This window comes from Astatotilapia calliptera, chromosome 3 (assembly GCF_900246225.1).
Source record: "Astatotilapia calliptera chromosome 3, fAstCal1.2, whole genome shotgun sequence".
NCBI classification, from domain to species: Eukaryota; Metazoa; Chordata; class Actinopteri; order Cichliformes; family Cichlidae; genus Astatotilapia; species Astatotilapia calliptera.
Genome location: NC_039304.1, coordinates 14,836,337 through 14,861,832, shown reverse-complemented (window position 1 = coordinate 14,861,832; position 25,496 = coordinate 14,836,337). Strand labels below are relative to the sequence as shown.

Here is a 25,496-nt window from a genome sequence, read left to right as displayed (position 1 = left end):
TCCGGCTTCAGCTCAGACGTCGATACTTTATTATTATTATTGTTATTACTGTCATTACACAGAAATGTTTTGTTTTATGCAGTGTGTTGAAGTTTTAAAGGATAATCTGATAGAGCATGACTGATATGGGATTTTTAAAAAGCGCACCGATATTTGGTGATTTAAAAATCCGATATTTTGATGCACTGGTTAATTTTTTTTTTCTTTCACACACAATAAATGTAACAATATAATTACACATAACAATAGCACATTGTTATATGTAGCGATATTCCGTTGCACTGCTCGTCTTTGCTGGGATCGTCTGATTGTTTTTGGTCTTGCCTATAGAAAAGTTCCGGAGGTGCCCTCTTGTGGATAAGCTATGCAACTGCAACCCTTGTAACATTGTTGAAGGGCATTTCTTCTTTACTTTTTAAATTTGAATTTTGTGTCAAATGCTGATGCTTATATAAAGGCAAAGAGCTAATATTGACTCGTGATATTGCGTTGTCTGACACTCTGGGAGATACACTTCTTTGAGTTAGTGGTGGCAAAAACCTGCAATCCTCAAGGCACCACATGGGGCTGCATCCAAAATGAAGTCACTCTTGAAACAGTCTCATGTTAAAATAGGCAACTGAACTTAAGCAAGAAAGAAAAATTATATTTACATGCTGGTAGAAAAAAAGTTTTGCTCCATAAACATAATCTACACCCAATTGAAGTCGCTGAACTTGACCTTTCAACCACATTTATGGTGCTGGTGCTTTTTGGAGCTCTATTACTGGAGTTGTCTGAGCTATATTATCCAATAACATGCATTGCTGTGTCGTTAATTGAACTGACAGCCTATCCAAGATGTCTGTGCTTCAGCAAGTGAAATTCTATTTTATTTTTATGTTGCTTAGCAGTGTCTGCGCTGCACCCATACACTGAGCTGATGCACTTTTCTAACCAGCGTTTTCAGCCATGGTCACTTCTGGTTCCAAAAACCCCCCAACAGCTTTAAACCTGAGCTTCACAAAGCGCTGTCAGATGTCACAGTGGATACATCACCATGGTTTCTAGCCTTAGTGCTGTGCTAAGCTACAGTACTGTGCAGAAGTCTTCTGTCCTCCAGTATGTACAGAAGAGGTCAATTGAATAATTGGTATAATAGTGAGTGTTTGTCTGTAAAACTTAGTGCAGGCTCTGTTATGGGCTGTATTTCAGCCAGTTTTGTTGGGGATCAAAATCGATGGTATTATGAACACAGAAAAGTATCATCAGATGTTGATTCACTGTGCAATACCATCTGGAACAAGTCAGCTTCATATTTGAGCATGACAACGATCCCAAACGTGCTGCCAATGCAGTAAAACGAGTCATGGATTGGCCTCCCCAGAGTCTGGAGCTCAACATTATTGAAGAAGAGTGGGATCAGAAAACAGAATAAACAGCAGCCAACATCCAACGAGCTTTGAATGTCCTTTAAGAGGTCTAGAGAACTATTCCTGAAGACTACTTAAAGAAATTCCAAGAAAGCTGCCTAAGACGGTTCAGGGTGTGTTAAAGATGCCGTCGAAGTTTCTCTTGACTCACTACAAGAATTCATTGGCTTAAAGTTTCAGCTCAGTTTTCCTGTAGCATATTTGTGTTTATTGTTTGTTATCGTTTTAATGAAAAAAACTGTGTATTATATGTGGGAAAGCAAAATATTGCTTTTGCAGAAAGCATCTTGTATTTTTTTTGTTGTGTATGAGTTAAAAAAACAAACAAACTTTGATCTGTTGTGTAGTAATTGAGTAAGACATTGTAAACATCTCCGTTCTGACAATGTGGTATGCTTTTCCTGTTTTGGTCTGTGTGCATTGGATTGGTTTCTCCTGTGTGTCTTTGCCAGATTGCTGCGATGCTTCCGATGAATACAACAGCCACACTCGCTGCCAGAACACTTGCTGGTCAGTCGATTCAAAATTGAGATTCGGTATTTATGTATTAACACGTGTGCAGTTTGACTCGAAATATGTCGCCAGACGCCAGAGGGTCCAGTTATTTAAAAACAAATATCCTAATGTGAAAAGATATTCATGCGGTCTGATAAAAAACAGATCTTTGAGGGGAATTCACCATCATCTGAATAGAAAGCTGCTTATCGTAGCAGCAGTATGATGGACTCTGCAGTGAATCGGTTACTGTGCCACCAGGGGGCATGGTGTCACTGTGATTTAAAAACTCAGGGCTGTGTGTGCATCACAAAATTGTGTTGAAGAGTTCATCTGTTAAATGCAAATGTGACTCACGACCTTCTTGCAAATTTTTCCTCCTCCTCCTTTTTGCTTTAAACTGCTCCCACCACCCAGAGACTTTTTGTTCCTGGGAGATAATTTAGATAAGTTATAAATTACACGGCGCAAAGGTGGAAGGTCCCTGAATACAGATGTTTATAAGAATTCATTTTCCTGCCGCGATGTATTTATCATGTTTTTCTGAGCTGAGCTGCAAAGATGGACGATGCTGCGGCGCAGAAACGCAGCCCGCTGTGTATATGTCGCTAACCCACTTCTTTTGTTGACAGTCCTCTATTATTTCATTCACCGCGCCATTCGTCTCGAAGCCGCGTACAAGCAGAGTGTATCTCATTATGTTTTCACAAGGTCCGCACTCATATTGTGTTTGCCAGGCTTCAGAAACAATTTAGCTGAGCCGCGGAGCATCGGCCCCCATCTTATTTACTCTTCTATTTTCCCATTTGGATTCCTGCTGCATCGCAGGCCCTTAAAAATTGGATTGCGCCATCTCGGTGACCATAACAGGAGCGGCTGGCGTTTTCTCAGTAATGATGGGACTGTGCTTCCTCTCTTTCTCTCGCTCGCCTTTCCTCCAGGAATCTAGGACAGAGAGAGAGGGCGTACGTGGAGGGCCAGATGAGGACCTTGGATGAAGGTTTGCGACTCAAGCAGCAGCTGATTGAGGAGGGAGTGCTGCTCTGGAGGGAGAAACAGGTAAAAAAAAATTCTTGTAGAAGTTCCAGCTATTATACGGCATGTGTTTGAAAACCACCCGAAAAGTAGATCAGTTCGTGTTCACACTGGAACTAAGTCGTCGTCTAAGCACGGCCTCTACGTCAGGAGAAAACTTGGAGAACTTTTGTGATTTCGAGTTTAGAGGTTACAAAACTATTACAGAACTGATTAACAGGTTTGAAGCAGTCTTCCTCAAAGCAAAGAGTTAAATTAGTGATACAGCAGGGTAACATTACACTGAGTTGGTTTCTCTCACCTGTCTAGTTCAGCATCAAAGTGGAATTGGAGAATCACCTGTTAACCTAACATGCATGTCTTTGGACTGCTGGAGTGATTGGAGGGAAATTGCACATGCACACAAGAAGGCCCCCAGCTGGTGGCTTCAGCACCACCGTGAGTCTATAGGGTCCAATAGGAGGTGCATGACCCTCATAGGGCTTAAAATCTGCGACTCTCCACCAGTTGTTCTTAGAACTGAAGAAGCTTCTTGGATGAGAGGTGAAACATCTTCAAGGAAACTTAAACAAGAGTAGACACTTTTCTTTTCAAGCTCCATAGATTATGATGACCTGGATGACTGAGAACCTTCAGACGAGTCTAGAGACACATTTGTAAAGCGCTTTGAACCAACAGCTGGCTAAGATGAATGTGGTGGCTCTAATAAGAAAAGCTAGTGGATTATATCGTACAGGAAAGCAGTTCTGGTTAGGGGACTAAAGGTAAATGTACAGTGCTTGTAGTTAGGATATAAAGATACTTGGTTAAGTGTTGTTCTGCGTGTGCTGCCATACAGTGGCTTCTACAGCGTTTTTTAGCTAACAGTTGACGGAAAGGTTAATTTGCTTTCATATATGCTGCGCTCAGAGCATTGCTATTGAGCAGTGAGCAGCTTGTGATGCCGTTTTGATCATACATGTTCGCAGCACCTGCTGCTACAGGCGTCTGTTGTGCTCCCAGCACCAGTTTCCAGCACCAGCCTTAGCCTGCTGTGCAGGTACTTTTTGCCTTATCACAGTAAGAAGCTCGCTGCTTCCTAGCTGTCAAAAAAAAAAGCCCTGCTATTTTCCTCCCTCCATTATGTTACTTGGATCGTGTCGTTTTAGTTGATCAATTCATGTCATTTCCTGCTGAGTGGCCTCCAGTTTTAGCACAAGAGACATCACTATGCTATATAATGCGTCACGTCTCAGATTCGAATTCTAGTTCGTACTGTCATCTGTAACCCATAAACATCATCATGCTCTGCTCCTGCCACCTTACTTTGCATTTTATTGTGTCTCTTAAGGAATTCAGCTGTGACTATACTTCATTTGCCGTCGCTTTAAAGCAGTAAGGAGTAAATGGCTGGGTGTAAATCAGCACCAGTAAACAAGTACGTGAGCAATCAGGCCTTTTTTTTCTCTCTTTTTGACTCCTTTGCAGAACTTGGGGTCGAGCAGCGACTGCTTTACCGTTTTTCCTCTCCATTTGCACATTTACTTCAGCGAGCACTGAGCCAATTTAGAGACGGACTCCTGAAGTTTGGTGCAAATTATATGGTAAATTTGGCAGCTGCGGATCTCCGAGGACGCTTCAGTGGTCTCATTACTTAATGCATTAGTGGCCTTTAGAAACTACAAGTTACTTTCCAACACTGCAGCACCTACAGCTTTAAGTGTATTAGCGATTGAAATGGCAGCAACTGAGTGTTGTTCATCATCATTATTTGGATTTTGGACTCTTTGTTGATGCAGCACATTTACACTGTTCTGACTTTTTTCAGGGCTGCTATGAATCCTTGTTATTTCCTGCCCTGATTATTCATTTCTAAGGTATCTTGAAGGATACAGCTGTTTAAATCTTGCAGCGCTTATAAAAGATGTCAGGGAAAGAAAAGAGAAAGAAACCACTTGTTTACAGCACAGATTTGTCTGAAGGCCACTTTTTATCACACTCACATGTGCGAGCTCACACATGTCTGATTTGCCAGCTGGTGATCCCTGGGTTTTTACCCTGCACTCTGCTCTATTTTCCTTTCTTTCCTCCCCCCCCCCCCCCCCCCCCCCCCCTCCGTGTTCTTTTCGGTGGCAGCTGATTGGCAGATCGAGGCTGAAGTGTCACCCGGTCCTCCTAGCCCTGCCGCACTTTGCGATCCTCTTTTCTCAGCGTGTCTCTGTTGATATGGCAGGGTTACCTCCGGGGCCTCGTGTTGGAAACCTTACACAATGACTCAAAAATGAACCCTTCCTGTGGTTCAAGAGGAAACTGTTAAAGAAAACACTTGCGATCAAACTTTAACCAAAAAAAAAAAATCAAATTAGAAGCTGAGCGTGGCGTTGTAGCCTCACGTGCCACAGAACAAGCAGAAATGGGAATGCTGCTGTTAATTGAATACAAATTGGTATTCAATAAAACCCATTTCACGATGTTTGCTGTTTATTGGCCCACTCTTAAAAGTACATGTTAAAGCAGGAAATGAAGTGCAGCGTCAGCCGTTCCTTATCCTCAGAATCACTTTTCTCTACTTTTTTTGTTTTTAATTCTTTGAAGAATTTGCAACAGCGAGAAGCTTTATATTAGTTTCTGGTGTTTTCTACTTCTTTTCTTACACAATGGAAGAACTTTTGGCATGTTATGGGTGTTTTTTCCACAAGTAAATATGTTCTTGTACTCCTCATAATGGCGCCCATAAATCACCGCTGCAAGCTGAAGGTGTCTAAGCAAGCAGCATGGCCTAGAAAGGTAGTCATCCCTAGCTGAACCTCGCAGAATCCATCACTGCATTATGAGAGTCTCTGAGGACAGATTGGAAGGCAGAGTTGACACACACACATGTGCACACACACATGCACGCGAACAAGGAGCTGCTGCTCTTTCATATTAATTGGTCCATTACAGAGAGTGATGATAGGTTACGCTTGGTTGTCAAAAGCTGTCGTATTTGGTGTGACAGCAACACCTCCTGATGCAAGTGATTTAAATAGTCCATTGTGCAGGCCCGGCTGCTGCGGTACAAGTTTTTGTAAATACACGGTGTTGGTTGGTTCTCTTCCGGAGCTAGACGAGGAAACGGAAAGAGAGAACAGGGAAATTCTCGTGCTTCTGTTTGTCTGTCAGTTTATCTCTCAATAATAGTCTCTGTGCTTTGTTTATCATTAAGAATGTTATTATAATGATGTTAGCATATGTCTGCGTGTAGCCTATGGCCTCCTTAACTGGTGGGCCAATATCAGTGAAACTTTGCATGATCATAGTCACATGAATAGTGATTATTAACATTTATATGTTTTCAAAAAGATTTATTACAAATCCCAGTTCTTTTGATTTATGCATTCATCACCTGCCTGCAAATACAATGTTAGGTTAGTGCGTTTGTTTCATGTGCGACTGTCAACATATACTTCCAAAACATGTATCAGCTAAATACGGGATGAAGAACTTTACAAAGTGCCACGAGTCTGCTAGTGTCTATAATCACAGTGTACACAGGAATGAAATGGTTTTGAGTGCTAAACATCAACATCCACACATGCTTGCTTCAACAGTGCTAACATGCTGCTATCAAGCAGGTGGGAGGTTTTCTTATGGACATACAGCAGCTGCTCTGACATTAACCACTGGTTTGTGAAATCCTATTTCGATGCCTCGATAGAATTTGAGTTCTAACACATCACACTATAATTAGCTATAGAGAGCAAAAGGGCTATATGTACTAATCTATAAATATGTTAATTTCATTATTAAAGCTTTTAAGATGGTTGACTCAAATGCCCTCAAGTGGCCATTCAATGAACTGCGGTTTTTGGCATTTCTGCGTTGGCTTCGTTTTACTGCTCTGGAGGTTTATAATTGTATTTTCCATGCTACCATTAAAGGACTAAGCACGAAAACTGGATGGTGTTGGCATTCTCATTAGTTCTGTAGGTATTTGAAATGCTGAGCAAAATAAAACTTTGATTCGATGATGCTGCTAGATATGCATCGGTGGATCATCAACATTATTACAACTTATTCATGCTCACTCTGTGGTTGACGTTCAAGTCCGTGTCAAATTTGATTCCAACGCATCTGTTAGTTGCTGAAACATTTCACCTTAAACTGCAACTGTTGGTTCCATGTACCAAAAAGTTGAGTCTGTTCATCTGGACGTAGCGTTTTCAGTGGGAGAGTGGTTGAGTTAAACAGAAACAGCCTGTTTCCAAAATGTTTAGAGTCGATATCTGGAAACATTGTATAATAAAGTAATGAGCCAACCAAACGACAGAGAAATTAACATTACTTAAGAAACGGTCTCTGTTTTTTAAAAAGTGTGGCAGTACTGTGTAGGTTGTCCCAATCTGTAACAACAGTACAAGCCTAATACGAAATGTTGTAATGTCGCTTTACTTTTCTGGGCTTGTTTCTGTGCGTTGTCTTTCTGCAGCCACTATCCAATACTTAAGACTTATTAAACTGAACAATAGCCAAATTTATGAACATCACATATGAACGCTAATGTTCTTTGGGCTAGTGCAGCTTGCATGAAAGTTATATTTCCAAAGGACGTTGATTAAAAAAACCCCACAGTTAGATTCAAGATTGTAATCAATCAGATTTAAGACCAATGCAAACTGTTGCTGCTATCTTGCATGCTGACTGTAAGGTATAGTTATAAATAGCTATAAATTTGACAAAGTTGGCCATGTTTTTTCTATTTTCTGTTTTCATTTCATCTCATTAGGCCCAGCTCAGAGAGCTCCAGCAGGTGGCAGAAGACCTGCAGGTCAAGTTGGAGGAACACAGGAGGAAAAAACACGAAGCCGACCGACTCAAAGAGCAAACATTAAAGGCACTGGAAGCAGGGAACGGTGGTAAGGGTCGTGCCATTTTTAATCGGAGTCATTTAAATCTATTTGCTCCTTTCACCAAATTGCTTCAGTTTGTGGACAGTAGTTAGGCAATTTTAGCAGCTGCAGGGCAACTTTCATTTCATTTCAGCTCGATCTTGCATTGAGCAAAAGTAAATTGGCCTGAGAACCTCAGGTCACACGGTCAGGATGACAAATGGTAAAAGATAGGGAGGAGCTGGAAGGGTTAAATACAGATGCCTGTGTCGTTGAAATAAGCGGACTGGGAGAGGATTGCTGAGCAACAGCATATTGCATTTCCCCCAGCTCTCTTTTTAGGTTCCACAAGCCTTCGGAGAGAAGTTGCTTATGACTCACTGGAAAATTCCCTTATCACTGCAAGCACAAGCTGGCTCGGCATTTAAATGACGTTCAGACTTGTGTATGTGAACGTATTGAAAGTAGTGAGGCTGGATGGGAAACGGGCTCAGTCGTTTTTAGCTCTGTAGTCCACGTGGATTTAGAATCATTAAGTCTGTGTTGGGAAGGCAGGGCATGGAGACCGTTTGGGTTAAGTTCGCTTAATTTTAGATTTAGTTTTAGATTTCTAGCTTGTTGCAGCACAGATATTAAAACAGTCCTTCATGTTATGCCTCATAACACACAGAAATAGGATTTATTAATGTTTTAAACTTCTGTCTTATTCTTTGCTCATCCATATATCAAACAGCACACACCTAGATATTGTATAGTGCTGGTAATTGATTCTGCCTTGTGTGTTCAAAATAAAAGTTCTGATTGCAATAAAGGTCATTTGACTTTGGAGCTTCTCAGAGCGCACATCCATCATGGCTCCCAAGGTGTGCAAGCTGACCTTTGCTAGTCGTCACCCCCCCCCCACGTGTTCCCTGCGCCATCATCATTCACTTCCGTTACTGCTCATCTTCAAGTTTTTGCAACCATCAGTTTTCATTTCTGTGGTCGTGTTGGCAGGTGTTGTCTATGTTTTGTCATCCATCTGGGGTCTTATTTTGCAGTTTTAATAAATGTGTGAGTTCATGTGTGTGTATGGCTTCTTCAAAGTTCCAGTCTTTGTCCTGCTTATGACATTACTTGTTGGTGAATGTTCATTTATCTGCTAACAATAGGAGCTGAAAAATGTATTGATGTGACGGTGTATCTTATTGACTTTTTTCTCTTTCGCTGTGGTGTGGATTCACTGCTGCCAAATCCTGATATCTTTATTTAAAGATTGCAGGTGCTCTAGATGGATTCCCACAGCAGTTAAACTCCTTGAATCACTGCATTATGACTCATTGAGGTGGTGCTTATTAAATGAATGAGTGTAAGTGAACAGAAGTTAAACAACTCCGGCTAAAGAAGAAGGAACTCATGGAGGACAGTTAGGACAATGCATGCAACCAGCTCTATTTTCTCCTTTTTTAGTGGCATTTTTCAGATGTTGTAGCGACGTACTGCAGGATTACTGTATCGCAGTATAATTGTTATTATTATGGAATATCATGATAGTATTTGTATAATGAGTTAAGGCCTTTAAACACCGGATATGTAAATTCTGTAAATTCTTAATGCAGACGGTCACACCAACTATGTAATTCACATGACAAATTTGCGACATTTATTCTTTCGAACCAAGCTCGCTTTTTACAAATGATCAGATCTGGATAAACAGATCTGACCAGTCAAACCGCTGCATTTGGTAACAAGTGCGCCTGTAGCTCAAAATGAACACCACTACTGAATATAGAAATAATAAAATGGTTCAGTTTTACCTTAGACACTCTTGGACTCTTGAACAAGAGTTCAGAGTACAAAAGTGGCCATGATACAGTGTCAACTCCTGGACCAAACAATGAAATTTCCCCCCGTTGCTGCCTTCTTTTAAGAATTGGACATACCCAGAATCTCCGTTTCCTCCTTTTCTTGTTTAGAAACATTAGGACTAGCTCATCATCGCTTGGTGCAGACTTCATTTCTTTCACAGAGGGTTTCTTGAAGACAAATTTTTGCAAAAAATACAACATTTTGGCATGTATATACAGTGGGGCAAAAAAGTATTTAGTCAGCCACCGATTGTGCAAGTTCCCCCACTTAAAATGATGACAGAGGTCAGTAATTTGCACCAGAGGTACACTTCAACTGTGAGAGACAGAATGTGAAAAAAAAATCCATGAATTCACATGGTAGGATTTGTAAAGAATTTATTCGTAAATCAGGATGGAAAATAAGTATTTGGTCACCTCAAACAAGGAAAATCTCTGGCTCTCACAGACCTGTAACATCTTCTGTAAGAAGCTTTTCTGTCCCCCACTCGTTACCTGTATGAATGGCACCTGTTTGAACTCATCATCTGTATAAAAGACACCTGTCCACAGCCTCAAACAGTCAGACTCCAAACTCCGCCATGGCCAAGACCAAAGAGCTTTCGAAGGACACCAGGAAAAGTATTGTAGACCTGCACCAGACTGGGAAGAGTGAATCTACAATAGGCAAGCAGCTTGGTGTGAAAAAATCAACTGTGGGAGCAATCATCAGAAAATGGAAGACATACAAGACCACTGATAATCTCCCTCGATCTGGGGCTCCACGCAAGATCTCATCCCGTGGGGTCAAAATGATCATGAGAACGGTGAGCAAAGATCCCAGAACCACACGGGGGGACCTGGTGAATGACCTGCAGAGAGCTGGGACCAAAGTAACAAAGGTCACCATCAGTAACACACTACAACGGCAGGGAATCAAATCCCGCAGTGCCAGACGTGTTCCGCTGCTGAAGCCAGTGCATGTCCAGGCCCGTCTGAAGTTTGCCAGAGAGCACATGGATGATACAGCAGAGGATTGGGAGAATGTCATGTGGTCAGATGAAACCAAAGTAGAACTTTTTGGTATAAACTCAACTCGTCGTGTTTGGAGGACGAAGAATACTGAGTTGCATCCCAAGAACACCATACCTACTGTGAAGCATGGGGGTGGAAACATCATGCTATGGGGCTGTTTTTCTGCCAAGGGGACAGGACGACTGATCCGTGTTAAGGACAGAATGAATGGGGCCATGTATCGTGAGATTTTGAGCCAAAACCTCCTTCCATCAGTGAGAACTTTGAAGATGAAACGAGGCTGGGTCTTCCAACATGACAATGATCCAAAACACACCGCCCGGGCAACAAAGGAGTGGCTCTGTAAGAAGCATTTGAAAGTCCTGGAGTGGCCTAGCCAGTCTCCAGACCTCAACCCCATAGAAAATCTGTGGCGGGAGTTGAAAGTCCGTGTTTCTCGGCGACAGCCCCAAAACATCACTGCTCTCGAGAAGATCTGCATGGAGGAATGGGCCAAAATACCAGCTACTGTGTGTGCAAACCTGGTAAAGACCTATAGTAAACGTTTGACCTCTGTTATTGCCAACAAAGGTTATGTTACAAAGTATTGAGTTGTATTTTTGTTATTGACCAAATACTTATTTTCCACCCTGATTTACGAATAAATTCTTTACAAATCCTACCATGTGGATTCATGGATTTTTTTTTCACATTCTGTCTCTCACAGTTGAAGTGTACCTCTGGTGCAAATTACTGACCTCTGTCATCATTTTAAGTGGGGGAACTTGCACAATCGGTGGCTGACTAAATACTTTTTTGCCCCACTGTATGTCACACAACAAGTTTGGATCTGAAAAATCCAGAATTTCCTGTCATGTTTTTCCAACAGGCTCCGTGTGTGATGGCCTTCACTTTGTAATTTGCACTACTGATCTATAACTTGATGGCTATGATTTGGCTAAAACATAATTTCAGGAACCACCTGCCTTTAAAAACAACAAAAAAACAAACAAACAAACTCTAGGATGTAATTTAAGGGTCACCAGTTTTACTCCAGTTTCAAATTAAATCATTATTACTCATTGTTTTGTTTTTACAATTGTTACTTTTACAAACACATTTTCATTACATAGGGTTAATCTCAGGTCTACAGGAAAATTGCAAAACATAATGAACTAAATTACCACATTTTCTTTTATGTCACTGTAACTCTGCAGCATGTTTGTCAATAGTGTCACAGTTGTGAAATAATAATTAAGAAAGCCTCTTCAGTTAGTTACCTTAATTATGCATTTGAGTCGCAAGAAACAGTCGATAAAACAATTGCCTTAAACGACCTTTTAACGTTGTACTCGTGAGGACACGCATTGAGTTACAAACAAATATAGAAACATCACAACGAGACAGACACTTTTTTTCCACGAATATCTCGTCTTTCCATTTCTGACCTGTCAGTCGCATGAGTCAAAATAAGAATGAAAAGCCAGAAGAACAACCAGCTGAGCCTGCAAAGTAGAACTTAACAGTCTCTCCCTTTACAGCGCCTGTCGCTCAAACGTGTCTCCAGGGCTTCACGCGCAGTTATTGAGAAGTTTTAAAGGGCCAGGTTATTTGTACCCTCAAAGAAAATTAGTTTCTTGTGGCACATTGTGTGCGATACAGTGAAAGAAATATTGCAGGACTTTTTGCGGGTCTCAGACGTGACAGGACAACATTCTAAGTCGTATTGATTTCGATATGTGTGGTATATAGTTCATGCGTTTATTAGATTCTAAACAAGCACCGTGCATTTGCTATTTTCCTTCTTTTAAATTATCAAGTTAGTTTGTTAAGGAACTAAAACTCAGTCAATGAGTCCAACCTTCACATATGTCCCATTTTTATTAGGAATATGCTTGTTCATAGACACAGCTGGGTTACTCAGTGCTCTTCTTTTAGCAAAGCAGTGGGCTTGATTTTCCTTTTTTTTCCCATTTTGCCGAGCATGTTGGGAAATCAGGAGTAAATCCTCACTGAATAGCAAAGACTTTGTTATTCCCAGCTAATGAGAAAGGACGCTGATCGTGTGCGGTTGTTTTCTTTCCGTCTTAATGGCATCCATGATAAGCCTTGGGTTCACGTCGAGGTCTCCTCCCTGTTTAATGATGTTTGCTTGATATTAACTCCATCATATAGAGGCACAGTGTACGACTCGTGCTAGTTTTTCTCTTTTACTGTACATCCAGTAATGCAAAGCTACGCAGACTTGAAGTTCATCCATAGTTTGAGGGGATTTCCTCAAGTTCATTGGTAATCCACTGGTTGACCTGATTTCTCTAGCAGACCGCTTTGCAAACCACTTCCATTCTGCTCGTGTGCAGTTGTGGATGGCCTGTAGCATGAATACAGAGATTGCAGAATGCCAAGGCGGCCAAATAGGCTTAGTTTGCTGTCGTTATAGCACACCACACACATTTTCCACATGTAATTCAAAGAGTTCATCAAAGGCTGGTTATATTTAAAAAGTACACTCATACATTTTGGGTGTAAACAGTAAAACTCCAAATGGGGAAAATATTCTGGACCACGCAGTTCAACCCACTTTATAATTATATTGAAACAGAGTCGACTCAGATGTTTGATGTGTGGGCGTACCTGAATACATTAGTTGCTAAATACATCTTAAAAAAAAAATACACATAATGTGTTCAACAAGCGTAGCTATTTTTTACAGCGATTTGTACAGCTGCCATGAACATAAGGACGACCCAAACTTTTGTAACACGGATAATTTTAATAATCACTTTATCTAACAGTTATTTCTTCTGTTTATTTAACTTTTTTTTTTTTTAATTCAACCAATTCAATGTCGTTTTGTTTTTTCAAAATTGCTCTTCCACGTTTCGTCAATCTGGAGCAACGAAAGTGATCTTTGTAAGAGGCAAACATCCAAAGCTACTTACAGTTTTGCATCTTATAACTAAAATAGAGTGTTAGGATTGTTTTCAGAGAAGTTAGGATGGTGTAAATGTTGAATTTAAAAAAAAAAGTTTGCTGCTTTATCCAAAATATTATCGCCTCTACCATATCTGCTTAACATGAACATAGTATGCAGTGTTGGGAAGGTTACTTACTACAGATTACATGCCCCAAAATGTATTTTGTAACGTATTCCGTTACGTTACTCAATAAGAGTAACATATTCTGAATACTTTGGATTACTTAATATATTATCATGCTTTTTACAACTACATGAATTTATTTATTTGAATTTATTTATTTATTGCTGTGTGATTTATTGCTATTACTAAATGGATACTCGCCATACCAATACCAACTAGATTTTTAAATCCTAACATAAAATGAGTAACAGTAGGGTGGACATTAGGTAAGGCAGCACTTTTTGCAGCGATCTCATATAGAAAACTATTCCGCACGTATCTAAAACATGTCCGTGGCTCCGAACCATAATAAAAGGACCTCTGGCTAATATAGAGCATAGTATGTGTGTGATACAAGCTTATTGTCTTTATTCCTGAAGGCATCAAATAAAGATGGGATTCAGTATCCTTTATTTAATTTCTTTTAAGTGGACTTTGACTTGCTGTGTAAAAGTCTTGAGCCACCCCTCATTTCTTTGTATTTTAATTTCCTGTTATTTTTATTGAAGTTTCCTTGAGAAACAGTTGTTTTGACTTTACGAAGGTCTTTTAAAGCTTTACAGATTTATGAATCACTGAAGGATTAAAAAAGGCACCTAACTCAAGGGATAAACCAGTGTCGTGTCGACACATAGCAGACAGCTCATCAAAGAACCAAATGTAAATTGTATCTTTGTATCCAAATGTAAACACTTTGTTACCAACATCTCGTCAAAAACCTCATTATTTGTTCACATTTCTTTAGTTGAATTTCTGAAAAATGCAGTAAGTAGTATTAAAAACAGTAAAAAAAAAAACTAATTTTTTTAACAGCATCATTCATAAAGAACTGCTAGCCATAAACTTGGCTTATTGTATGAAGTATGAGGAAATGTAGGACTAGTATTTGCTTGTTAGAATTTTACAAATTTTGGTTTAGATACTGTATTTCCATGTGTGTTTGTACATATTTGAATAAACTGATATACTCTTTTCCCATTTTCCAAGCAAAATATAAAGAAATTGAGTGTCGCTCAAGAGTTTTGCACAGTACTGTATATGTAAGGAAATCTCTGTATAAAAATTGTTTGAAGGAGAAATAGACTATAAGCCCTTTAGCCATATATGATTACGCTTCCCTGTCTTTAATGTGCATTCACATGTAAATGCAAATACTAATAGTAGGTTAGAATAGGAAGAGATTAACTGAATCCAACAAAATATGTATTGTTGGAATATATTAATATAGAGAATGTCTGTATCTTTGTATATGAAGGATGTACTAAGCACTTAGAGTGTCTGCTATCTTGCCTCTGAGGATTCGAGTAGTTCCCCTGAGCTAACCTATATGGACCAGATCCAGTCATAAACATTGGCTGTATCATATTCTCTGGAAACCAGGGTCCATTATGAATTCAAAAGACTACAAGTTCTTGATCTTTATTTCTAATAAAACATGATTTGCACAAAGGAAAATAACAAAAATTCTTGTCTACCTGACTTTAGACTTTATAAAACTTATGTCTTCTTGAAATAATGCAGTAACACGTGTTGCAGTAGGCATTGTCTTCTTGTTCTGAACTCTAACAGAGCGCTTCATATCCCCGCTTATATGTCTTCTCTCCAGATAAGGAAACGCTTGATTGTCCTTGTAGAGCAAAACAAACAGTGTCAAACATAAAAGAGTTCAGAAGGTCCCATAAGGCTTGACATTTTCAGTCAAGCAGCAAAAGCCCAAACTGAAAACGGAGCTTCACTCTGAAATTCCATTAAATTTGATATATTTTTAAAGTATTCTTGTGGTAATTTAGTCCTAAAGCAGGACTGAGTGATGGTAGCTCTGCTAAGCTCTCCACAGAGAATGTAGACTAGTTTTATTCTTTCATCTTTATTAATTGTACCTTGTAATTTAAAAGTTGATTTTTCGAGTTACGAATACCCGAGCTTCCTTGCAGCACAATCATTTATCTCATTTGTAAAACCTGCGTGTCATATCAGTTTCAGGTTGTTAAAAAAATTCCTGGAAAAATCACTCACAGCCATGTGGGAACCTTGAAAAGAGTTCTGGGAATAAGGCAATTAGCTCAGCAACTGTAATCACAACCTTGATGAATTTATGAGCAAACTCTAATGAGTAAGATATTGATTTTGTACACTGCAACGCTCTCATTGTGCTGCAGTGTTTTTTCATTTTTTCATTCTGATGCTCACCGTTAAACGCACCGTTTAGCTTCAAATATTTATTTTCAGGTTTCTATCAGTATTTCCAGTCTTGTCATCCCATCGATAAAGCAAAAACAAAAAAAGATTCTACCTGCAGCGTTTGATCTATTTCCATTTCAAAGTATTTTTTTTTTTCATACAGAAAACTGTAATTTCCCTTCTTGGAAATCTTGCCTATGGTATATAAAAGACAGGACAATGTGTGTTTTCTTAGCCTTGGAGTGCAGCGCGAGCCTACAATAACAAAGCTCTGTGTGGATAACATGGTCTGTAGGCTAGGCGTAGATCTGCAGTCTCCCGCTGATATGTTCCATTTCCCTCTGTTCTCTTTGTGCCTCTCTTTTATTTTACGAGTGTGCCGTGATATTGCCCGAGCAACATGGGTGGATGACTGATGGTGTCCATTAGTAAACATAGTCCCCTATATGTGCCGTCGGCCTAAAGAGCCAATGTCTTGAACCTCTTTCCCCAATTTTTCTTTTTTTTTGTTTGTTCTCCCTCCTCCTCTCTCCTCTTTTATTTTCCCCATTCCTCTCGACTCTTCCTCTTACCTTTTACCAACCAACCCCCACCCCACCCACCGCCCTCCAATCCCCTGCATCCACTCTATCTTTTTTTTCTTCCCCTGCCTTCGTCTCCATCCATCCTCCTTATGGTTGTTTTTCATAGCTATGGCTCTGCAGTAGAGCGAGGGATGAGACCATTTCTCTTGCTCCTTTAGTGCGCTCACTTTTTTTTTTTTTTTTGCGAGACAGAGCGGCCAGAGGATGGGTTGAGAATGTCAAGCATTAGGTTGGGAATAGAGTGCTGTTCAAACAAAGGAATAAGCCACTAATATGACAGATGCTGTGTGTATTGCAGGAGAATATTAGCAAATCTTGTTTAACTCCCGGGGTTGAATACAGTCAACAAACAGAGGGTGGGGTGACGGGAATCTGGCTTCTCCGTAGACGTTTGCAGCTCCCGGTCATGTTTCGGGTGTCAAGGAGTGGCGTAGGATCTAGCATCTTTTAAAACTTTTAATCCCACAAACAGCATGCCTTAATAAATATGGATTTATTTTGGCAAAGATGGGTTTGAGAAAAGGGATCATTTTTTAAACCCCCCTGCATCACACACTTAACACAGTTGCTTTACTGTACACTGGGAAGAAATGGTAATTTCAAAATGAGCTTTTCTGTAATTAGTACAGAAAGATAATTGCGGCGGATGTGCAATTAGCATTATGTAAAGTGTTTTTCCCCAGACTTAGGGGCCAATCAGTTTACCCCTCGTACATTCTCTGCTCTGCCGATGACACGGGAGATGCTCAGTGCTGAACATAAGAGAACTTCCTCTCCTTTCCACTTGCAGTGAATGCGGATTCACAGAATGAATCGGTTGGGGTCACATGCTCGCTGGAAAAAGGGGGTTGAGGAAGTTTTTGCGTCTCCTTTTCATCTGCCTGTGTACATGAATGGAGAAGAGGGAAATCACTGTCATACCAGCCGTTACAGCACAAAGCCTCCTGATTGCATTCTGGACTCTGCCATGCTTTTTTCTTTTTTTTTCTTTTCCTACAGGGAAACCAAATGTTCTTGCACAGCGTGACTGACTCATTGCCTGATTGCCCTCCACACCCCCCCACACCCCATATTTTTTAAATCCAGCTCCATCCTTTTCTTCATTCCTGCCTCTCAGTTTGCATTCAGATGGAAGTGGTTGCTATTTAAACAATCTCATAATTCTACAGTAACACGTGATTTTTTTTATTTTATTTTTATTTTAGGTCTCATCAGACATCAGAACAGCTCCGTTACCAGCATTTTCCATTTATTGGACACCAATAAAGATGGCAGGTAAATAACTTGTATTCAGACTCTTTTGAGTCCTGTTTTTGTTTTCATGTTCTGGCCAGTGCTGCCCATTCTAGTGAGTCCAGAAACCTGCACTCATATGCGTATGAAGTGTCAGCCTTATAATGCTAACCCCACCCCACCCCCAAGCTAGAACCATATTCTATTAATACTTTGTTGATTACGCAGGCAAAGTTTTGCATAATAAAGATCCACTGATTCAGGTTTTGAAGGCTACCAGTGATGTTTTTATACTGAAATAGTTTTTCCTTGTTGGGTTCTGCTCTTGCCAGGGTGAATGGGCTTTTTGTCGCATTATTTCATTGCTAAGAAATCTAATACTACAAAAAAAAATATTATGTCGTCATCCAGCACTCTGCAGAAGTCTTCAGCCACCCCTTATTTCTTTATATATTGCTTCCAAGGAGCCAGACTTCAATGTAATTTGTTTAAAGTGACCTTGTGCAATATTTCTTCAGGCTTTCTGAAGAGCTATTAAACAGAAACTTGATATATTGGAATGGTGTGTGGTGTCTCCCTGCGACCTCCCCTGTACACTTAATGATGGGTTTTCACACCTCACGATTTATCAGTAAAGTCGTGGTTTGACTACCATTGCAATACTTTCTGGGTTTTTCCAAAAGAAGCTGCGTAGGCAGCGACTACAGTGACTAACTTCTAATGCAAACCCAGTTATCTTGTTCTATAAACAGGCCTGAAATATAACAGAAACCACTCAGTTCTGAAAAATATTTCAAGGCTTATTCATAAAGACTTCAGAAATAGGACAAATTCAGCAAAGACCTGATACAGGATGTGAGTGATGTATCTGGCCTTTCAACTGATCCAAAAGGCCATTCTTAAGGATGGGAAACAGGGTATGCCAGTTTACACAAGAACGGGACTGAAGATCCATTGCAACAGGTCTAACGGAGTGATGACTCTTGTCAATAGGTGTTGGGGATCTTGTCAAAATGTATGAAATTATGACCATGGAAAAGCATGGTTAGAGTTCGATACACCTTGTAAGACAATCTGGAAAGCATCTGATTCGCTATGGCTGCCAACACACTGCCAAAGCAGTAATACCATACCTGGATAGAAACACTATCAGTCATGGATTGGCCTCCCCCAGAACCCGGACCACTGCATTCTTGGAGCGGTGTGGGATCATCTAGCAGCCAAGATCCAAAGAAGAGCTTTGAATGTCCTTCAAGAAGTCTGGGGAAATAGTAATTTCTTGTAATTACAGAAAGGACAAGAAAGCTGCATAAGAGAGCTAAAGTTAAGTGCTGAATTTAAATCGTTTGTTACATTTTATCTTTTTTTCCTGACAAATGATCGCCTGTCTTTGAACATTGTTCTCTCCAAATTGATTGGTGACAAAAGCCAGTCATTAATTTACCGGCCACTAGCAGTCAAATGAAACTGTAACACAAAACACGAAATAACAACCACAAAAAAAAAAATACTGTTGAAGAAGTTCCTTTAAATTCCGGCAGACTGAATCGGAGAGTTTTAGGAAATATTATCATGTCAGATACCCTCAAGAGAAATTCTGCTAATGCAGCAGAGTGAAACCAAAACAACATGAAATATGATAAAGAGAATCCATAACACTGGATTAAAACTATAGGTTGTCACTCGCATTTATTCTGTCTTGCATTACTCGTGCTATAAAATAAATGGGTGTTCACATCAATATGAATATGGATTACACTCATTAGTTCCACCTTAACTTGTGGAGCAGTGAAGTCTCATCAGTCTGAGTCGAATGCGCGCATCTCATTCCCTGGAACTCCTACACCTATTTATTCTCCAGCAAGCCTCAAAAAGTATTTCTTCTCCTTATTTGCATTGTTCAATCTTCAAGTCTCAGCAGGCTCACTTGTTGCTCCGCTTTCCAATCTCCCGGCCTTCCTTGCATCTACACAGACGAACTAAGTTGCTGTCAGGATCGGCGTCTGACGGCGGCCAGCTTTAAAGGGAATGGCATCCGTTTTGCTGCCAGGGAAGATATGTAAATTTTTCTAGTGGCTTGCAGAAAAACGGAGTCCATGATATCCAATGAGCCTGTCCCCCTTCATGCTTTTTCTCCACAGCCATCCACACCCTCACATCCTCACTTTCCCACAACATGCTTGAAGTTAAAACAAAATCGATACTTCTTAAGCTAACTGGGCATATTCTTCCGGAAAGCAAGCTGGCCCAAGCATAGTAAACTGAAAGTGCTATAAAACATATGGCCGCATCGAGGACGAACTGCTTGTGCAGCGATTTTCTGGCAGAGCGCTATATGCCCACTTATGCATTCCTGCAATTGGATGCAAACCATTATTCAAGCCCTCCTGCCCACCCCCTCCCAGCCACAGTCCCTTCCTTCCCCGGCTCTGCCTCCATCCATCCACTCCATCCAAAGCACCGCCTCGCACTTAAACAAACACATTACTAAGCTGAAATATCTGCAAGTGTCGCTCATTTCTATCCAGCCATTGTCTCAGCCTGTCAGCATGTGGATTCGGTGAGCTGGCTATCTTGATGCAGGACGTGTCCTGATGCCCATTTGAATAAAGCAGGTGAAGGCTTTGCGCTTGTGTGCTACATCACCAGTCCTCCCCTCCCCGTGTGGCTCTGCGGCTCACATGCCCGAGTGTCAAGCTTGATTTAGTCGCCGTTTTATAATAAATGCAAATTTGCTGGTATACCTGACGCTTGCACGTTGCCGGGGACTTTGATCGAGATTAGCATGCACACTACAGGCTCTTTATCGTGCACAAAGCAGGGGGAAAAAAAGCTCTTGGCTTTGTCCCAAATGACACTTAGCGAAATGTTATCCCATTCTTAATCCACTTGATTGGAATTGCTAATTATCTTTAATGCAGATTCACAGATAATTGTTCTCTCATTTATACTGTGAGCTAATCTCATTTTTGTGTCACCAGTAATTGCTTCATGCAACCTGTTTTTTTTTTTTCTTCCTTTTTTTCCTTTAAAGTTTAGAATCTGCTCTGATGTGCATGAAGGAACCTGTCAGTGGTAGAGATGTCGCTGATTATCACCACAGTTTGTACTTAATACTAATATTAATTCTGTATAAATATTGCTACTGCGAGTTACGCAGCATGCATCTTTGCATGCAGCATTTCCAATATTTCGGTCACACCTCAAGTTTATATATCTGCAGTCTCACAGATTCATATTGCATTATAGGGGGGTAAATTATTCCCCCACACTTTGTTCATTAAGGTAGATTCTTGCCTTCCTCACGATTATTTCAACCCAAACCTTCCTGAGCACCACACACAAGTGCAACCCACTGTGCCAGCTGGCAAGCAGTTGGCAGCCCAGTGCAGGATTAACTGGTACCAGTATGCTGGCCTATAAATAGAGTCTACCAACTGCTTCAGGAAATGAACCATGATGGAGCCTCCCAAAGGCCCATGAACAGGTTGTGCTTTTTATCCCCTCCCCTCTGTCAGGATTCATCAGTGCATGTGTGTGAGTTACCAATATTTTTACTGTCTTTCTCAGGGAAACCTAGCAAAGCACCTGCTCTCAAGATCAGGTCTGCATCTGCCCTCAGTGATTGGGGGCAAAGCCGGTTTTCCTCACACCAAATTCTATTTATTTCTTTATTTTTTAGAGGCGTCATTGTGTGCAGCTCGACAATGCAGAGAGATCATTGCTTTTCTCCAGCACTTACCCCTAGCATTGATCCTCTGTAGTGGAACAAGCTATTTGCTTTGTATGTTTGCCTGCACGTCCGCTTTTGATGGACTCCTAGGATTGATCCTGGCCATGCAGTCATTATCTCCATTCAGTTTAGTGCTGGTTTACGTAAAACCTGAGGAAGGAAGACACCAGCGGTGAAGAATGGCCATAGAAAAAAGATCTAAATGCTGTAGGATAATAGGTGGCATGAGAGATTTTGACTGCACTGTGTGCTGCTTTATGTTTTGTGCAGTTTAAACTGCGATAGGGTAAAAGGAAAGAGAAGTGCTCAGCTCAGAGCAGAACATCCTTGATCGCAAAATGTATTGTTGGTTCAATGCAGTCGGTTTGTGTTACTGACTGGTTGTGCATCTGATCAAAAAGTTTAGTATTTGTTTCTTTTGTGCAAACTTTGAATCCCTGCCACAGGAAATGAGACTGAAATGTGACTCAGTGGGCCTCAGGTGCTTGTGAATGCTGTGCTGATGACATGTTATGTGGATCATGATGAAATCAACTTATTATACTGGGCAAAAAAACCAATATTGGGATAAATACTAAAATGCTTCCTGATTTTGTACCCTCTGCAGTTTGACAGTGGATGAAATCAAGGCTAAAGTGGTGCTTGTCCACGATGAGCAGCGTGTTCTCTCTGAGGGTGAAGCACTGGTAAGTTCATCTTTATTCATAGTTTATGCTACAACTCTGCAGGTAATATTTTTTAATGATTATTTGATGCTGGATGGGGAAACAGCCCAGTGCTACACCTGTGTAACTAAAAGTTTCTTGGTCGTCCACATCGTGTGCGGCTCTCCAAAGTTCCCTTCAACTGCCATTTCCTAATGACAGCTGGAAGCTTTTTGATATCTTTTTATAGCCTAGCCCAATCCTGGAAGCCTCAATTAGCTTTGCAGTTTCTTAGAGAAGCCCGTGGTTGTTGAGTGCTAACACAAGAGTTGAAGAGTGTGGAGGATTTATCAGCTCTGAATTGTCACCAGCTGATGATTCCCTTAATTAAGGCCAAATAAGTTAATGAGGGTCTGAGGCTTTTTATGTGAAACTGTTACCTTGGAATCTTTTGCCTAGTCTCACACCAAAGTATGCCACATTTATTGTTGGCAATAAAATTTTGTATTTTCAAAAATAAACTAGCTGGGTTTTTTTTGCTTTGTACCCGTTCTTTCTTTGTTGGAAAATAAAGCTTTTCTAACATGTATGACGTTTTAAAAGAAGTATCCTTTAACCTAAATACTAACTAAAACATTTTGTTGTCTAATCTGATTAAACAGTGAGTGAAAATGATGATAATAATAATAATAATGATAATAATATACAGGAAATTAACCCAAGTCTCATCAGAGCAGCTTTTATGACTTGTGCCACTGCCATCCATCCATCCAACCTCCTAATGCAGTCTTTGTTGGCTTTTCTGTGTGCACCGGGGTTGTCACAACACTGGAATTTCACACTCAATAGTGGCACCCAGGAGTATAATTTTTCATAGAAGTTAAGACATTAAAAAGCATCTTTTTTTGTATTCAGCTACAGTCCTGTTTATGTGTCTGGTGACTTCTCACCGTACTACTTCTGCTGATCAAACAGCCTTTTCTCAGCTTCAGTCAGGGACTTTAAGAGAAGTGTAATAATTTTCAAACACAAATAACTTTGTAATGCTGTGAAATTCACTTTATTGATTCTGCAGATGGGAGGAATTGATTACATTTGCTGCTTAGCTCCCAGTAGCAGTAGCAGTAGTAGTACCTACTACCTTAATAACAACAGATGACTTAATGTGCCAAGGTGTGCGGTGGCCAGGTTAATGTTTATGATAATGTTTTAATACTTTAGTGTTGTTGAAACAGGAAATTCCTCATAAAGATGAGGGTGTCAGTTTGTTTCAAGCAGTGTTCAGCTGCTAGTGAGGGGAGGGGCTGTGAGCTGTCTGTATGCAGGGTGCTGAGGTTGTGTGTCAGCTAGAGGCAAACACGGCACTGTTCAATATTGTTGCAAATGAGTATCCATTTGCAACAATATGTTGCAAATGGATACTTTTTTGTAACAATTAGTATCTGAGAGTGCAGGTAGACAGTCACAGGACATCTACGTAAGCCCCACCCTCTCATTTTATGATAAAACTAATGAGTACTTCACCGCATTGCAGGTGGGTTGAAACTTATGCACCTACTGGAGTTGTTTTTTATTCTTTGATATATTTATTATTGATTTATTGATTGATTTATTTTAATTTGGGGGAAAAAGTAACAGTGTGTTAAAAGTAATGTTTGAGGAAATGCTAACTGATCTAATCTAATTGATTTCTGTTATTATGATTGGTTTTAACATGCTTTATGCTACTTTCATTCATTTTTCAAGAAGTTATTTTAAAAAAAGTGGAAGTTATTGCATTTTAATTAGTAAACTTAAGTGGCACAAAAACACTTTACTCCTCAACATTACTGAAAACCATCATGAAAACACAGACAAACCCATAGCTTCCACACCGTGTCTACACCATCAACAACAGGACATTCTGCATATTTGCATCCAGATATTCTGCTGAATTACCGCTCGTCAATTTTGCTGCCAGAAGAGATTACCCTTTTAGTGCGCGTCAGACTACAGGACTTTATAGCAGATTTGCCTTTGATTCCTTTCCTTATCCCGACATTCAAATGTGAGTCCGGACCCCGTCAGTGCTGATGTTCGACCCATTATCTGGTACTTTGTAGGGTTTATAGAAGCATTCTTAAAGCCTACAAAAGTGCTTCTGGACTCATCGGGGCTGTCTTGATGTTTGATGTTTAATCGTTACAATCTTGATTGTTACACATATAATTGCTTCAGCATGTACACAGCAGACAGTGAAAATAACAGTGGCAAAGTGAAACAACAAGGTAGTCTTCATGTGCTTTGGGAAGACAGAGATGGAGCAAGCTGAACAACTTAGTAGAGACTCTCAAAGACTTTCAAGTTATTTCTAGAGCAGCTGACTGTAATGTGAAGCAACATAAGCGTTTTAGTCTTTGATGCTAATGTTGTGTTTGGATACTATTGCTAATTACTACCAATCTGAGCCAGTTGTCTTTGATGATTCATCAATGGATATGTGAATGTATATAATTTTGGGGTTGTGTATTTCTCTACGTCATTAAATCCATTACATATGAATAAATACATATATGAGGAAATATTATTCCATATCTCTAAACAGTATTGCTGGAGCGCCTTGAGGCAACTGTTGTTGTGATTTGGTGCTTGTGGCAGGACTTGACTTAAGCGGTCAAAGAAGAGCATGAGACTGATGCTGTCCAGTGTAGCAAGTGATTTATTCACCATTTTGTGACCCAAACAATATTTACAAAGAAACCAATAAAAAACTCAACTCTAAATTAACTCAGTTCAGCTAAATAAAACTGAAGTTAAATCAACGGAAATTAAGGTCAAACTGCGCACAGCTACACTGACCTGAACCTTTCTTCTCAAACACCTGAGTTCTGCTTAAATAGTCCACTTAACCAAACAATCTCTCCTCTGGACTATTCCATTCAGTAGGTAAGATGAACATGATTATATTCAAACCTCTACTGCTACTCTTTACTGGCAACATAAACTCTATGGTGTAATCAATACATATTACATCATTAAATCTATTTATCCCTAAACACTCTAAAATAAACTTTATGAAATTACAAGAATTCTTCCCCTTCTGCACTTGGTCTCATCCTGTGACCTCAGATGAACCCAGAAGCTATAAAGCAGGAAGTAAAACTACATTTCCTCCTTTTGTTTCTAGAAGACAGGTAGGTAAGGTTCTAAATAATACAAATTAACAGTTGAAATAAATAACATGTTAACTTAAACTTGTAGGAATTGATTTAAACCAAGATGTTATATTATATAATCTGTAAAAGTGCAAAACGTAAACAAACCCGGGATAGTAGATGTTTGCCTGTTGCAGATTACATGTGAAATATGGTTA

At 40.0% G+C, this 25,496-nt stretch overlaps 1 protein-coding gene across 2 annotated transcripts in view; it reads left to right on the top strand.

The window, feature by feature from the left end:
- Window positions 1–25,496, top strand: part of LOC113018664 (glucosidase 2 subunit beta-like) — a 172,839-nt gene that overhangs the window by 5,259 nt on the left and 142,084 nt on the right. For both annotated transcript variants that reach the window (XM_026161957.1, XM_026161958.1), the window contains exons 4-8: window positions 1,865–1,922; window positions 2,849–2,966; window positions 7,687–7,816; window positions 17,740–17,809; window positions 22,108–22,186. In XM_026161957.1, the coding sequence (XP_026017742.1) occupies window positions 1,865–1,922; window positions 2,849–2,966; window positions 7,687–7,816; window positions 17,740–17,809; window positions 22,108–22,186 (455 nt within the window). The remainder of the gene's footprint in view (window positions 1–1,864; window positions 1,923–2,848; window positions 2,967–7,686; window positions 7,817–17,739; window positions 17,810–22,107; window positions 22,187–25,496) is intronic.